Source organism: Aotus nancymaae, unplaced genomic scaffold (genome assembly GCF_030222135.1).
Source record: "Aotus nancymaae isolate 86718 unplaced genomic scaffold, 86718_ANA_hifiasm-v0.15.2.pri h1tg000029l, whole genome shotgun sequence".
NCBI classification, from domain to species: domain Eukaryota; kingdom Metazoa; phylum Chordata; class Mammalia; order Primates; family Aotidae; genus Aotus; species Aotus nancymaae.
The window spans coordinates 11,072,679-11,087,825 of NW_026988442.1; the positions used below are offsets into that span (position 1 = coordinate 11,072,679).

General features: G+C 50.4%; 1 protein-coding gene across 4 annotated transcripts; it reads right to left on the reverse strand.

The window, feature by feature from the left end:
* Nucleotides 1–979: 979 nt before the first annotated feature.
* On the reverse strand, nt 980–8,654 carry NRSN2 (neurensin 2). Of its 4 annotated transcripts, none has more exons than XM_012455250.2 (5): nt 8,427–8,654; nt 7,406–7,445; nt 6,514–6,633; nt 6,048–6,264; nt 980–2,634 (listed from the first exon to the last, which is right to left on the reverse strand). In XM_012455250.2, the coding sequence occupies exons 4-5, from the start codon at nt 6,231–6,233 to the stop codon at nt 2,209–2,211; spliced, it is 612 nt and encodes a 203-aa protein (XP_012310673.2). In that variant the 5' UTR covers nt 6,234–6,264; nt 6,514–6,633; nt 7,406–7,445; nt 8,427–8,654; the 3' UTR covers nt 980–2,208. The 4 variants fall into 4 exon arrangements, with proteins under 4 accessions (XP_012310673.2, XP_064238237.1, XP_012310672.2 ...); XM_064382167.1 differs by lacking the exon at nt 8,427–8,654 and adding an exon at nt 8,319–8,419; XM_012455249.2 differs by lacking the exon at nt 8,427–8,654 and having other exon boundaries at nt 6,048–6,242; nt 7,406–7,830.
* Between the last annotated feature and the right edge of the window lie 6,493 nt (nt 8,655–15,147).

A 15,147-nucleotide genomic window follows, 5' to 3' on the forward strand; every position in this document is an offset into this window, starting at 1 on the left:
GTGGCTCCAACCTGTAATCCCAGCGCTTTGGGAGGCTGAGGTGGGCGGATCACCTGAGCTCAGGAGTTCCAGACCAGCCTGGCCAACATGGTGAAACCCTATCTCTAAAAAAAAAATAAATAAATAAAAGAAAAATAGGCTGGGTGGGGTGGCTCATGTCTGTAACCCCACCACTTTGGGAGGCTGAGGCAGGAGGATCAGGAGGTCAAAAGATGGAGACCATCCTGGCAACATGGTGAAATCCCGTCTCTACTAAAAATACAAAAATTAGTTGGGTGCAGTGCCATGTGCCTGTAGTCCCAGCTAATCGGGAGGCTGAGACAGGAGATTCGCTTGAAACCAGGAGGTGGAGGTTGCAGTGAGCCTGGATGGCGCCACTGCACTCTAGCTTGGCAACAGAGCAAGACTCCATCTCAAAAATAAAATAAAAAGATAAATAAATAAATAAATAAAATCCACCACGGGGAAGCCTTAGGCAAAGGACTCACCTCTCTGATCCTCAGTTACTGCATCTGTAAAATGAAGATGGTAAGGCCGGGCGTGGTGGCTCACGCCTGTAATTCCAGCACTTTGGGAGGCGTGGGGAGGCGGGGTGGATCACGAGGTCAGGAGATTGAGATCATCCTGGCTAACACAGTGAAACCCCGTCTGTACTAAAAATACAAAAATTCGCCGAGTGTGATGGAGGGCGCCTGTAGTCCCAGCTACTTGGGAGGCTGAGGCAGGAGAATCGCTTGAACCCAGAAGGGGGAGGTTGCAGTGAGCCGAGATCTCCCCGCTGCATTCCAGCTTGGGCAACAGAGCGAGACAACGTCTAAAAGAAAAAGAGACAAAGACAATAATTTCTTTCTTAACAAGTGATCCTGAGGAGCAAATGAGAAATAACGGGTCGTGCCCAGCACACAGTAGGTGCCCCTAACAGTCTGTGTCTCTCCTTCCCACGCCACAGTGGCCAGGGAGAAAGGAAACAAAGTCAGTATCCATCCCAGCCGTTTATTGAAAGGGAAGGTGGGATGGAAGGGGTGCAGGATGAGGAAGGGGGCGTGAGGCACAAGAACAGTAGGGTGTTCCCTGGTGGGGGCGGCCTGAGGAGCCCCCAGGAGGCCCTTCAGGCTGGTGGAGACTGAGGGTGAGGGTTAGGGAGGGGAGGGGAACCTTGAGCGCTGCTCTCCCGCTGTATCGGAGCTCCCTCTAGTGGTGCACAAGAGAGACGACGCCTCCAGTAGGGAGGGGCTGGTGCCTCCGAGAGGGCACATTTATTATCACGGTCACGGTCAAGACTTGGGGGCTAGGTTTCTAGGTGGGTAGACTTTCAGAGGCAAAGACAACCCACTTCTCCTGACCCCCATCCCCGGCTCTTAGAGACCATTTAAATCCATAACTAAAGTAAATCCGGAGCCACCTGGGAACATCAGGCCTCCAGCTAGTCTTTCTGAGCTAAATCTGTCCCCCACCCTGTGGACCCTCAGGGAACCAGGAAGGTGCGGGACTGGCTCTGCCCCACCTGTAGCACAAGAGCTGGCCCAGGAGGAGGATGAAGATGTGTTTCTAGTTTCTGCATGCTACTTTGTTGTGTGACCTTGGACATGTCATCTTCAGCCTCCTTCACCCACCTCACCTATCATCTGGGGCTAGTAATTGCCTGTGGTGGGTGGGCTAGGGGGCTCTGATGCCAAGATGCAGGTAGAAGACACTGTGAGAGGCAAAGGTCTTCACACATCCTGCAGGGGAAGTCCAAGTGAGCATCTGGGACACATTCATGCTGAATGACCCCCACCCCTTCATCTGTGTCTACGGAGGGCAGTGTGTGCCCTCAAGCCTGGGGAGAAGAGGAATCTAGTCCAAAGCACTCATGGTAGAGAGGCAAGAGCTGATGGCTTGAAAAGGCAATGGGCTTGCCCAAGGTCATTCAGAGGAAAGAGTGGGGATGGGTTGAGGGAGATGTTTTCTGCCCCTGAGGGCCTTGGAAAGAGGGTGTGGGCGGGAAGTTTGGGGAGGATTTGAGGAAGGCCGGCATCTCGGATGAGTTGGGGCCCCACCCCTGGGGAAGGAGCACTGGGATTTGAGCTCCAGACTTGACCTGGGGTTGGGCTCTAAAGGGACCGTGCTGAAAGGGAGAAGTTGGGGAAACACTGAGAGAGGGTTGTGGTGAGAAGGGGGAAGGTTCCAGAACCCAGATCTGTCTCCTCCTTAGGCCATGTGGGTAGCTCAGGAGTCCCTCTTGGGCTGGATGGTCTGCACAGAAGATTGCCCAAAGGGGCTGGCAGGTGGCGAGAACCATGACTGGCCACTGGCATCACGGAAGATGGGGGAAAGCTGCTGGTCTGGCTCGTCCCCGAAGACCTCCATGTGGCTGTCAGCTTCAGGGTCCAAGGGTGCTGCCTTGGTGTCCTGGCTTAGCCAGCCCATCATGACCCAGAAGAGGCAGATGGCAAGCAGAACTCCAGCCACCCCACAGAGCGCTATGCCTGCCAGGCGGCAGGTGCCCAGGGCCTGGTTGTAGTCGGCTGCCCGCTGATCCAACACCAGGAACTCACCTTCACCGATGCCCTCCAGCTTGGGGGGCACCACATAGCCAGTGGTCAGAGCTGCCACACCCAGCAGCATAAGCAGGATCCCCGAGGACAGGCTGATCTGAGGGGAAGCAGACAGAGCAGGAGGCAGTCAGGGTCAGCCAGGGGCCCCTGGCCAAGGGATCATGTTGGATCTTCATCATACTTAAGGGTAACCCCTTGATCCAACCGTAGGAGACGGGAATCACAGAACATACTTGTTGGGGTCTAACTGACAGGAGGCATAAACTGTCAAGTTCTATTTGGAATCCTGAGGCCTCTTAATTTCCTTCCCAGCTCCCACCTAGCACTGCGTTTCTCCAGCCAACCCTGCGTTTCCCTCCGTCATGATTTGGGTCCCAACTCATCTCCTTGTCCTTTCTACCTTCTCTGTCTCTATTGGGTTAACTCCTATGCACCATCAGATCTCATCTCAAACCTCACCTCCTCAGGGAGGAGAGCCCAGGACTGACTCAGATCCCTTGCTTTACTCTGGGCAAACTCTGTACCCATTCATTCTTCAATACATTTACCATTGTGCACACTTGCACATGTATTTTGGTTGCAATGTAAGTGATGTCTGCCTCTCCCACAGTACTGAGAGCCCCATGAGAGCAGAGACTGTGCCTGATTTGGCTCACTAGGAGTCTTCTGTGCCTAGCATGTGCTAGCACAGAGCAAAGGCTGAATAAATGTTTCCTGAATGACTAAATGAACCACAGCTAAGAGAGTTCCTCAAAGTCAGGGACCATGGCATTTTTATTATTATTATTATTTTTTGAGACGGAGTTTCATTCTGTCACCCAGGCTGGAGTGCAGTGGTGTGATCTCGGCTCACTGCAACCTCTGCTCCTGGGTCCAAGAGAGTCTTCTGCCTCAGCCTCCCGAGTAACTGGGACTACAGCCACATGCCACCACACCCAGCTAATTTTTGTATTTTCAGTAGAGACAGGATTTCACTGTATTGTTCAGGCTGGTCTCAAACTCCTGACCTTGTGATCTGCCCTCTTCTACCTCCCAGAGTGCTGTGATTACAGGCCTGAGCCACCACGCCCGGCTGGACCATGTCTTAAATTCTGTGTTCCCAAGAGTCTGGCACAGTGCTTGGCAATAACAAGATGCTTAAGAAATTTAAATACACACTAACCCTTCCTTGGAAGTCTTCCTTGATCATTTCTTCTCCTGGTGTTCCCTGCAGACCTGACCTGAAGTTATGTAAGTTGGCCTCTCTGCACAGGTCGGCACCTTACCTCCTCACTAGAGTGAAGTCCTCTCCCGAGAGTATTTAGCAAAGAGCTATGCTCATCGAAGGGACTCAGCTCATTGCCACCTCTACACCTTGACCCATTGGTGCACCCTGGCTGACTAGTCTCCTTGGCTGTTATGGAAATCGATTCTTCACATTTTTTCCACTGCCCTGGCAAGGTACCCCAGTCTATCATTGGGAAGCCACAGTAAGATTTAAGTGAAATGAACCTCACTTCCTGCCAGTCAGCATAGTCCATTTCTTAACCATAGTGATTCGTTCAAGGCTGGCAAGTGACCCAGTGAGAGCCAATGCAATGCTTGTCAGGATTTCTGGAAATGAAAAGCATTGTTTCTTTTCACGTCTCTTGTAAATGGTGTTTTAAATTTCTGGCTATCCTGAATCTTTTACTTCTTCATATAAATGATAGGATCAGTTTGTTGATGTCCACAAAATAACTTGCTGGGGTTTTGACTGGGATTGCACTGAATCAATGATCAGGTTAGGAAGAACTAACATCTTGACAATATCGAGTCTTCCAATCCACGAACATAAACTATTTTTTCATTTATTTAGTTCTTGGCTATCTTTAGAGTTTTGTAGTTCTTCTCGTATTGCAGATATTTTGTTAGATGTACATGTAAGTATTTCTTTCTTTTTTGGTGCTAAGGTAAATGGCAATATGTTTTTAATTTCTTGCTATTTTTCTTTCTCTCTTTCTTTTTTTTCTTTTCTTTTTTTTGACAGGGTCTTGCTCTGTTGCTCAGGCTGGAGTGCAGTGGCACGATCATGGCTCACTGCAGCTTCAACCTCCCGGGCTCAAGCGATCCTCCTGCCCCAGCCTCTTGAGTAGTTGGCATCACAGGCCACGCTACCACATCCAGCTAATTTTTTTATTTTTAGTAGAGATGAGGTCTCACTATGTCGCCCAGGCTGATTTAGAATTCCTGGGCTTAAGCAATCCTCCTGTTTCAGCCTCTCAAAGTGCTGGGACTACAGGTGTGAGCCACTACCCCTGGCCATTTTTTTTTTTTTTTTTTTGATATACAATTTTACTCTTGTTGCCTAGGCTGGAGTGCAATGTCACGATCTCTGCTCACTGCAACTGCCATCTCCCAGGTTCAAGTGATTCTCCTGCCTCAGCTTCTCAAGTAGCTGAGGCTACTTACAGGTATGCACCACCATGCCCGGTGAATTTTCTATTTTTAGTAGAGACAAGGTTTCACCCTGCTGGCCAGGCTGGTCTTGAACTCCTGATCTCAGATGATCCACCCACCTCGGCCTCCCAAAGTGCTGGGATTACAGGCTATTATTTTTTTCTGAAGGAACTACCTCTGAAAATGTTGACTTCCCTTGGATGGTGTGGGGTTAAGATCTGAGGGTCCACACAGTAGTGGCTATTTGGGGAATATGTGGGGAGAGTCTGAAGCTTACAGGCTACTAGGGTGGGGGCACCATGAGGAGCCCAAAGACTAAGAAACCTTGCAAAGTCCTTGGTGTAAAGGTTTGAACTGCCAGATCAAACTTTGCCTGAATGTATGCAACCTTTGGTCTCTTCTAAAAAATGAGCAATCTCTTCTCTTCATTATTATTTATTTATTTATTTATTTTGAGATGGAATGTCACTCTTTCACCCAGGCTGGAGTGCAGTGGCGCAATCTCAGCTCACTGTAACCTTTGCCTTCTGGTTTCAAGCAATTCTCCTGCCTCAGTCTCCCAAGTAGCTGGGATTACAGGCACCTGACACCACACCTGGCTAATTTTTGTATTTTTAGTAGAGATGGTGTTTCATCATGTTGGCCAGGCTGGTCTCAAACTCCTGACCTCATGATCTGCCTACCTCGGACTCCCAAAGTGCTAGGATTACAAGCAAGAGCCACTGTACCCAGTCCATTTTTGTATTTTTAGTAGAGACAGGGTTTCGCCATGTTGACTGGGCCGATCTTGAACTCCAGACCTCAGGTGATCTGCCCACCTCAAGCCTCCCAGTGCTGGGATTACAGGTGTGAGCCACTGCACCTATAATTATTCACATACAACTAATATATAACTAATTATGTTAATAATTGTATGTAAATACAAATACAGTGAAGGCTCCCTTCTTTATTTAAACCCATTGGAGTTGCGTTGCTTCAATGTGCAAGACTCCTAACTATTACATTATCTCTTTTTTTCCTCTGAGCCTCAAATTCAGACTCATTTCCTCCATCAAGGCAGAGGAATCACAGGAGTTGCTCATCTGGCCTTACCTTCCAACACAGTGAGGGCCAGGGCTGGCGTGGGCACAGGACCGGAGGTCCCTCAGGGTCGTTGCTGAGAGCGGTGCCTGCACAGTCCTCATAGAAGAGGTGCAGGTAGGAGCGGACCCCATACCACTTGCCATCCTCCACATTGGGGCCATGGCTGCAGCCGCAGGAACGATCGAAGCTTGGCATCGTGGATCTCTGTGGAGCAGGTAAGGTGCAGCTGGCAGAAGGAGGGATTAGTGGGAGCTGCTCATGGTGACCTTCATAAGCTCACATATCTTTGTGTCCCACCTGCTTCTCCTCCCACTCGAGACACCCCACACTCAGCACAGTCTGGCCTTTTGGAATCCCAGCCTGTCCTTCCCGAAGCACACTGTGAATGAGCCAATGCACTGAAGGCTTTAGCCCAGTGCCCAGCAATTGAAGGTGTCAATAAATGTGCATGTTTACTCTGGAGGCCACCCAGTACCTGGGACTGTGGGCTCTGGAGCCTGACCACCTGGACCGGACTGGAGTCGTGGACACACTGCGTCCTGGATTCGTGACCTTAGACAACTGCTTCCACTTTTCGGGGTCTCAGTTTCCTCATCTGTAAAACAGACCTAATAATCATACTTGTTTTGTACAGTTATTGTGTCTGGTGCTGTGAAATGGTAGCTGTTGTGATTAGTACAGTAATTTTTTTTTTTTTTTTTTTTTTTGAGACGGAGTCTTGTTCGGCTTATTGTAAGCTCCGCCTCCCGGGTTCAAGCGATTCTCCTGCCTCAGCCTCCTGAGTAGCTGGGACTACAGGTGCATGGCACCACGCCCAGCTAATTTTTGTATTTTTAGTAGAGACAGGGTTTCACCATGGTGGCCAGGATGGTCTCAATCTCTTGATCTCATTATCTGCCCACATTGGCCTCCCAGAGTGCTGAGATTACAGGTGTGAGCCACTGAGCCTGGTCCTGATTTTTTTGTTATTACTTCCATCTTGAACTTTTTAGGCTCCATGTCTGGAGTGACAGAGGCTCATCTTCTGCTCTCCTTCAGACACCCTCTTGGGGATAATTGTCATGGCTGACACTTGTCCAGTTGGGCTGGAGTTCCCGAGCTGCAAGGCTATAAAAGGTCCTCCCCAGGACTGAAAGCCTCTAGATTCCAATAAATTTTGACTCCATAGGAAGTGAAAGTCAGGGACCCTCAGGATTAGAGGCTCTTAGGCTTAAGGGCTGTTAGATTTCCAGAGAAACCTATCAAAGAACCCTTTTTTTTCCACAAAAGTGGCCACAGGTCTCGGGAGTGGAAGGTACTTGTGTATCCACATGCAGGTTTGGCCCAAACCAAAGCCAGGAGGTGCTGGGGGAGGACTGGGCTTTTACCCTCGTCTCCATGATGACCCTCAGCCTTCAGTAGCAGCTCCTACAAAATGAAACAATGTGCTTGTTCCAAAGGGGAAGATAAAGGTCCTGCCAGCTCCCTCTCACTTCCAATCGGATGTGGTCCTCAAATCCCTGCATAGAGAAACTCACCAAAACAGCACAGAGAAACACACAGACACATGCTCACAAAGCACACAGAGACGTACCCAGATAGGTACGACACACACACACACACACACACACACACACACACACACACACACACACACACACGGTTGGAGGTTCTGCTTGGACTACAAGGCGCACGAGATCGCTGTCAAGAAAGCCTGTACATAAATCGTGGCTCTACACCCTCCTCGCTTACAATTCAGGGAAAAGAAGAGCGGGAGGGAAAAAAAGGAGGAAAAATAACAGCAACAAAAGCCAGGACAGAGAACGGAATAAGGCAGAGACTAAAAGCGAAGGCCCCTCGGAGGAAGAGGGCGAGAGGTCTGGAGGGCAGGGCTCTCCGGAGGAGGTGGGCGGGGCGGGCTCTGCGGAGGGTGCGGCCAGCGCGGTACCAGCCCCGGCGAGGCGCTGGGGAGGCCCAGGTGGAGAGAATAAATGGGGCCGGGAGGCGGTAGGAACCTCAGTGCGGAGACCATTATTAAAGACCGCAGGTGAGGAGGCGTGGAGGCGGCTTCGGAATTGTTGGCCTGGGTCAGATCCTCCCCTCCGATTCACGGCTTTCCCCACTCCAAATAGATGTAATCACTCAGTCCCACTGGTATTGGAGAAGGAGGTGACCTTGACAGTGTCTCCCCCTCGGCCTGGCCCCTCCCTCTCCCGTTTTAGGGTTGCAGGGAGTAGGTCTAGCTGGCCGGGGGCGGGGCAGGGAGGAAAGGAGGGGATGCTGAGGACCCGACGCAGGTACCAGGGACGAGGGTTGCCATGGGAACCGCTAGGGTGATGTCCCTAGCCGGGAGCCGGGAGGAGCTTGGTGAGAAGGGAGCGGGAAGAGGAGGGGGCTGCGTTGTCCGACCGGGGAGACTGCGGCGGAGGAGGCAAGGGGCAGGAGGCGTAGACGAAGGTGACAGGCGCCAGGGCCCAAAGACGGATGGAATCTGTCGCCTCTGCGCGGCCTCATTCAGTTCTCCTTCCCAGGCCCTCAGACCCGTCCACTACAGCGCCCAGCGCGGCCCAGGCGGGGAGGAGAGGAGCCCTGCCGAGGGGTGTAGGTGGGGCGTGTTGGCCAGGGAAAGCAGGCCACTTTCCCCTCCCTTTCCCCACCAACACCCACACCACTCTTTCTGACAGGGCCACAGATCCCCTGGTCCACACTAACTGCGTCCTTTCCCCCAGAGAGAAACTGAGGCAGAGAGGGGTAGGAGTGGGTTTTTGGTTTGAAGAGTTGGCGCGGGGTGGGAAAGTCGTTCTTCGAAGCCTCTACGCACCCTATCAACCCTGAGGTATCTAGGGCCGATGGGGCTGGTGCTCTCTCTCCTCCCTGCTACTTCCCTGGGACCCCCACCTCCCAAACGCTAGGCTCGGGCGCAGTCGTCCAGTCCCAGGCGGGACACGGCCCGGACTGGGGCTGCAGGCAGAGCGCGGGGATTCTCCAGGGGATGGGGCTGGGGTCGGGCCGCGCGTGGAGCAGGGCTAAGCTCACCTCTCTGCCTGCAGTCTCCGCCGAGCTAGCGGGAGCCGGCGCGGGAGCCGAGCAAAAGCGGGCTCAGTTCGCGCCTGCGCCGCAGTTCGGGGCGCGGGTGACATGGGGGCGGAGGGGGGTGGGGGGCGGAGGGGGGTGAGGTGGGGAGCGGAGGGGGCCTCGGCCCGCCGCAGGTTCTGGCTCTGCAGACAGCGGCCCCCTGCATCTCCCCCAGCTCCTGCCCCCTTCCAGAGTTCCCTTCTCTCTCTGAGATCCCAGACCCCTCACAGAGACCCTTTGGACTACCTGGGCCCCAACCCCTCAAACTCCTCACCGAAGCTCCCATCACCCCCGCAGTTCCCCATCCCTCTCATGGAAGACCCATCCCCTCACTGAGCCTTCATCTCCTCGCTCTACCCTCAGTCCCTTCTCTGGGTCTCCTTCCCCCTCATGAAGTCCTCACCCAAGTATAGAAACCGGCATCTCCTCGCTAAGCCCCCGCCCTCTTCACAGATTCCCATCTCCCGGCTCCTACCGGGAAGTCCCCTCCCACTCGCCTTGAAAGCCCCTAGTCTCTCTGAAGCCCTCCCTTCTCACTCAGTCCCCATCCTCTTTTCATCCTCTTTACCTCTTTGAGTCCGTACCCCTCCCTGGTACAGGATCAGCCCTCGTACCTTGAGAAGGGCGTTTGGGTGGGGGCGGGAGGTTGGGAGAGAAATGACTTCCACTTTGGAAGGAGCCAATGATACAGCCTCCCTTGTTCTCTCCTCCCCAGCCCCAGTTCTGCCCTGGGCAGTGTGTGCCCACTGCCCGTTTCCCTGGAGAGCCAGCTGGTGCCAGGCATCTGCATCTACTTCACGCCCTGCTATGAGCTGTCAGCTTTGGTTCTGTTCCACATATGCTGTGTGATCTCGGGAAAGTCATTGTGCCCCTCCAACCTTCATCAGGCACCCTTGCCTTCGTGTCTTGAGAGTCCATTCTCTTTCTCCTTGTGCTAGAGGCTGGGGACACACGAATGAATGTGCTTTGCAAGATGGGGCCACGTCTTTCTTTCTATCTTTAATTTTAATTTTTTGAGCTAGCCTCTCACTCTGTTGCCCAGGCTAGAGTGCAGTGGCATGATCACAGCTCACTGCAGCCTCGATCTCCTATGGCTCAGGTGATCCTCCCACCTCAGTCACCTGAGGAGCTGGGACTACGGGCACGCACCACCATGCCCGGCTAATCTTTTGGATTTTTAGTAGAGATAGAGTTTTGCCATGATGCCCAGGCTGGTCTTGAACTCCAAAACTCAAGTGATCCACCTGCCTCAACCTCCCAAAGTGCTAGGATTATAGGCGTAAGCCACCACATCTGGCCAAGGGCAGCCACATATTTCTTGTTCATGTCGTATCTGTGCACCTCCCATAGTGCGTGGCACTGAGTAGGCAGCCCAGTAAATATTTACTGAACACAGTCTATTAATAGTAGCAAACAAATTATGCTCGTTATGTGCAAAGTGTTTAAGTGCTTTATATGTGCTATTTAATACTCATTTAAGAGTGTGTGTGCGTGCACGCGTGCGTGTGCAGTGAAAGGAACTCTTGCAACTCAAAACTAAAGGCCCCAAATCGTGACAGGAGGTAGGTAGCATTGGAGAGGCAGGCAGAAATAAGACCCTGTGGGGCCTCATAAGCCAAGGTGAGGAGTTTGAGCTTCAACCCAAGGGTAGTGGGGAGCCATGGAAGGGTTATAAAGAGGAGTGGGATGTGATCTAATTTCCACTCTGAAAAGACATCTGTCTGCTATCAGGAGAACAGCATGTTGAGCACAAGAGTGACAGCAAGAGATCAGTGAGATCAGAGATGATGGCGTCTTGGCCTGGTGCAGAGAAATGAAGAGATTCAAGATATATTTGAATGTAAAATGAACTACAGAATAGCAACAGATTGGAAACAACCTGTGGTGGTTTTAAAATATGGCTACAAATTCTTCAGCACTCCTCTATAGAGAGGTGGGATGCTTGTACCCTCTCTGAAACTTGGGTGAGCTGATGACTGCTTCAAGCAATGGTGGAAGTAATGCTCTGACTTCTAAGGCCAGGACATAAAAGTATGTGCAGCTTCTGCTAGAACTCTAGCTCTTGGAGCCCTGAGGCACCATGTGAGAAGTTTGTCTAATTAGAGGCTGCCATGCTGTGAGGATGCCAAGACCACTGGGAGAGGCCACATGAAGGCACCAGTCCCAGCTAAGCTTAGCCTTGAGTCATCCCAGTTCAAGCATAAGACAAGTAAGTGAAGAAGATCCAGATGAGGCTGGGCATGGTGGCTTACCTCTGTAATTCCAACACTTTGGGAGGCCAAGGCGGGTGGATCACCTGAGGTCAGGAGTTTGAGACCAGCCTGGCCAACATGGTGAAACCCCACCTCTACTAAAAATACAAAAATAGCAGGGCATGGTGGCATTTTTTGTAGAGATACGATCTCACTGTGTTGCCCAGGCGGGCAACACTATTTTGTGGTCTCAAATTATTGGGTGCAAGTAATCCTCCCACTTTTGCCTCCCAAAGTTCTGGGATTATAAGCTTGAGCCACTGAGCTGGACCCATATCTAAAAAAAAATTTATTTTTTTTAGACGAAGTCTCACTCTGTCTCCAAGGCTGGAGTGCAGTGGTGTGATCTCGGCTCACTGCAACCTCCACCTCCTGGGTTCAAGCAATTCTCTTGCCTCAGCCTCCTGAGTAGCTGGGATTACAGGCGTATGCCACCACACCTGGCTAATTGTTGTGTTTTTAGTAGAGACAGCGTTTCACCACGTTGGCCAGACTGGTCTCAAACTCTGGACCTCAGATGATCCACCCGCCTCCCAAAGTGCTGGGATTACAGGAGTGAGCCACTGCACCGGGCCCCATATCTGAAATCTTTAACTATAAGGTCCCACACTCTGACTAGAGACTTTCTTCCTTCCTTTTCATTCTTGGACTTCACTGAGCGCCTCATGCTGGAGTTCCTGCATCTTTCCCAGATCCATCCCTTCCTAGCAGCCCTGGCATCCTTCCCCGCTGAGCTGGGATCCATCCTGAGGCTCACCATGGGATCTACTCTCCCCACTTCTATCTGCATCCCCCTTCACCTCCTCTTTCTGCCCTACCTTCCAGGGAAATTCCAACCCAGGAGCTGGGATACCAGCAGCCTTCTTCTTCACTCCCACTTCTGACACTGCCAAAGAAAATTGCATCCATGTAGATGGTTGTCTCCATAGGTCATGACCTCAGAGCCATCAGAGCAAATTCAGATTATCTGCATCATGATTGAGTGGCCTCATGCAAGTGACTTACCCTCCCTAGACCCAGTGTTTCTCATCTGTAAAATGAGAATTATCATAGTTCCTATCTCATAAGTTCATTGGGAAGATTAATTATCCTGGCATATAATAAATGCTCAATAAATGATACCCATCATCATCACCATATTATTTACTTACTTATTTTTTGAGACGGGCTCCTGCTTTTTTGCCCAGGCTAGAGTTTAGTGCTACAATTACAGCTTACTGCGGTCTTGGCCTCCTGGGCTCCAACAATCCTCCCACCTCAGCCTCCTGAGTAGCTGGGACTACAGGCAGGTGCCACCATGCCTGGCTAACATCATATTATTGTTGGTTGTGCCAAATCTTCACTATTCCTTTTTTAAAATTATAGTAGAATACACATAACAAAATTTACTGTTAGTGACACATATTACATTCACAATGTTGTACCATCATCACCACTCTCTATTCCAGAATAATTTCATTACCCAGAAAAGGAAACTCATTAGGTAAGAACTCCTCATTCCTCCCTTCCCCCAGACCCTGGCAACCACTAATCTGTTTTCTGACCCTATGGTCTTTGTTTTTGCCAACTCCACACCCACTGCCCTTTCTTACAGTAACAGTATTTCAATTTCCCTTTAGGGAACCTCTTCGAGCAGGCTCTCAGTCCAAGAGGTTTCTCTGGGTTACTCAGTGCAAGCCACCCAAAGGGTGAGCAAGTAACCAGCCAATTTCAGAGACACTCCGGTGGGTTCAATAAATGACATATTACCCAACTAGGGGGAGGGGAATCAACATAAGGGCTTTTCCTGGGACTACAGGGAGAGAAAGATTCTTTTCCCAGCAGTTATATTTGAAGTCTGTGGCCATTTTGCTACCATATAGGGAAAAATCTGCCTGACGCTGAAGCCAACACAGACGAGGGAAGAGCCAAGCGATAAAGAGATAGATACTGAGCATCTGGATCCAGCCGTGCCTGAAGTCAGTGTCCCTTGATTTCCCAATTATGTGAGCCTTTATATTCCCTTTGTTTAAAGCCAGTTCAAGTTTAAAACTGCCACTTGCAGTAAGAACAATTCCCTACACTGTATCTAAGGCCAAGACCTTGCCCCTGATTCTAGGCCAGTATGTCTGTACAGCGCCATTCAGCTCTGCCAAAAGCTAAGGACATCAGCTTCGCCACAGCTTGGCTTCCCTCGTCTATTTTCCATCTGTCTTAATGGGAGCATCACTCACGTAACCTATAGGCATAACAGTCAGCCTCTCTCCTCTCTCTCCCTCTGTCTCAATTCCTCTCACTTCCCTTATTTCTTAGTAACCAACCCCCCATCTCTACCAAATACAAAAAATTAGCCGGGCATGGTGGCATATGCCTGTAATTCCAGCTACTTGGGAGGCTGAGGTAGGAGAATAGCTTGAACCCGGGAGGTGGAGGTTGCGGTGAGCCGAGATCACACCATTGCACTCCAGCCTGGGTAACAAGAGTGAAACTACCTCTCAAAAAAATAAAAAAGGTGCTAAACATACTAAAACCAGCAATTTATTAAAATGCTTCAGGGCAAAGATTATGTGAAGAGTGTAGCCTTCGCACCAATTTTTTAAAATTTATTTTTTTAATCTATTAAAATACTTCAAGGCTAAAATCAACTAAAGTACGAGACTGGATTTCAAAAGGCTTTGAGTGAAAAATGTCCTGTAAAACGTCTCGCAGCCAAGATCACGTTAGAGGGCAGCTCTGCCACCTGTTCTTCTTGCTAATTGCCATTGCATTGAGAGTGACAGCTTTGAGATAGCAAAGCAAAGGGAAAAAGCAGACTTAAGGACAATCTATTGAAAAGTATTGTAGGTGGTTTAGTACCATTAACTACAGTCAAACGGATAAGAAACCTAAGTTTTGTTTTGTTTTGTTTTTGAGACAGAGTTTCACTCTTGCTGCCCAGGCTAGGGTGCAATGGCACAATTTCAGCTCACTGCAACCTCCACCTCCTGGGTTCAAGTGATTCTCCTGCTTCAGTCTCCCAAGTAGCTGGGATTGCAGGCATACACCACCACACCCGGCTAATTTTTTATATTTAGTAGAGATGGGGGTTTCATCATGTTGGTCAGGCTGGTCTTGAACTCCTGAACCTCAGGTGATCCACCTACCTTGGCCTCCCAAAGTGCTGGGATTACAAGTGTGAGCCACCGTGCCCATCCAAAAACCAAAGTTTTTAAGAGAATTGGACTGTCAAAAAAATCACGAGCCTGGGCGATAAAGTCTGTGAGGCCGGGCGCCTGTAATCCTAGCACTTTAGGAGGCTGGAGGTGGGTGCATTGGTTGAGCTGAGGAATTTAAGACTAGCCTGACCAACATGTCAAAACCCTGTCTCTGCAAAATATACAAAAATTAGCTGGGTATGGGGGTGAGTGCCTGTAGTCCCAGCTACTTGGGAGGCTGAGGTGGGAGGTTCATCTGAGCCCGAAGAGGTGGAGGCTGCAGTGAACCATGATTGCACCACTGCACTCCAGCCTGGGCAACAACAACAAAAAAGCCTGTGACTGTTTGGGTCTGAAAATGATCCTAGTCTTCATACCCATTAGGATGACTACCATAAAACAAAACAGAATCACAAGTTTTGGCAAGGATGTGGGGAAACTGGAACTCTGTGAATTGCTGATAACAATGAAGAATGGTGCAGATGCTAGGGGAAACAGTATAGGGATCCCTTGAAAAGGTAAAAATAGAATTACTACAGATTCTGGCAATTTTACTTCTGGGTACATACCCCAAAGAACTGAGGCCAGGTGCGGTGGGTCATTGCTGTAATCTCAGCACTTTGGGAGGCA

Bases quoted from the DNA above. Each gene is read 5' to 3' on its own strand.
- NRSN2 (XM_012455250.2), bottom strand. From the start codon at position 6,233: ATGCCAAGCTTCGATCGTTCCTGCGGCTGCAGCCATGGCCCCAATGTG. The intron at 2,635-6,047 runs GTAAGGCCAGAT...GCTTCCCCTCAG, and splicing joins GGCCCTCACTGTGTTGGAAG to ATCAGCCTGTCCTCGGGGAT.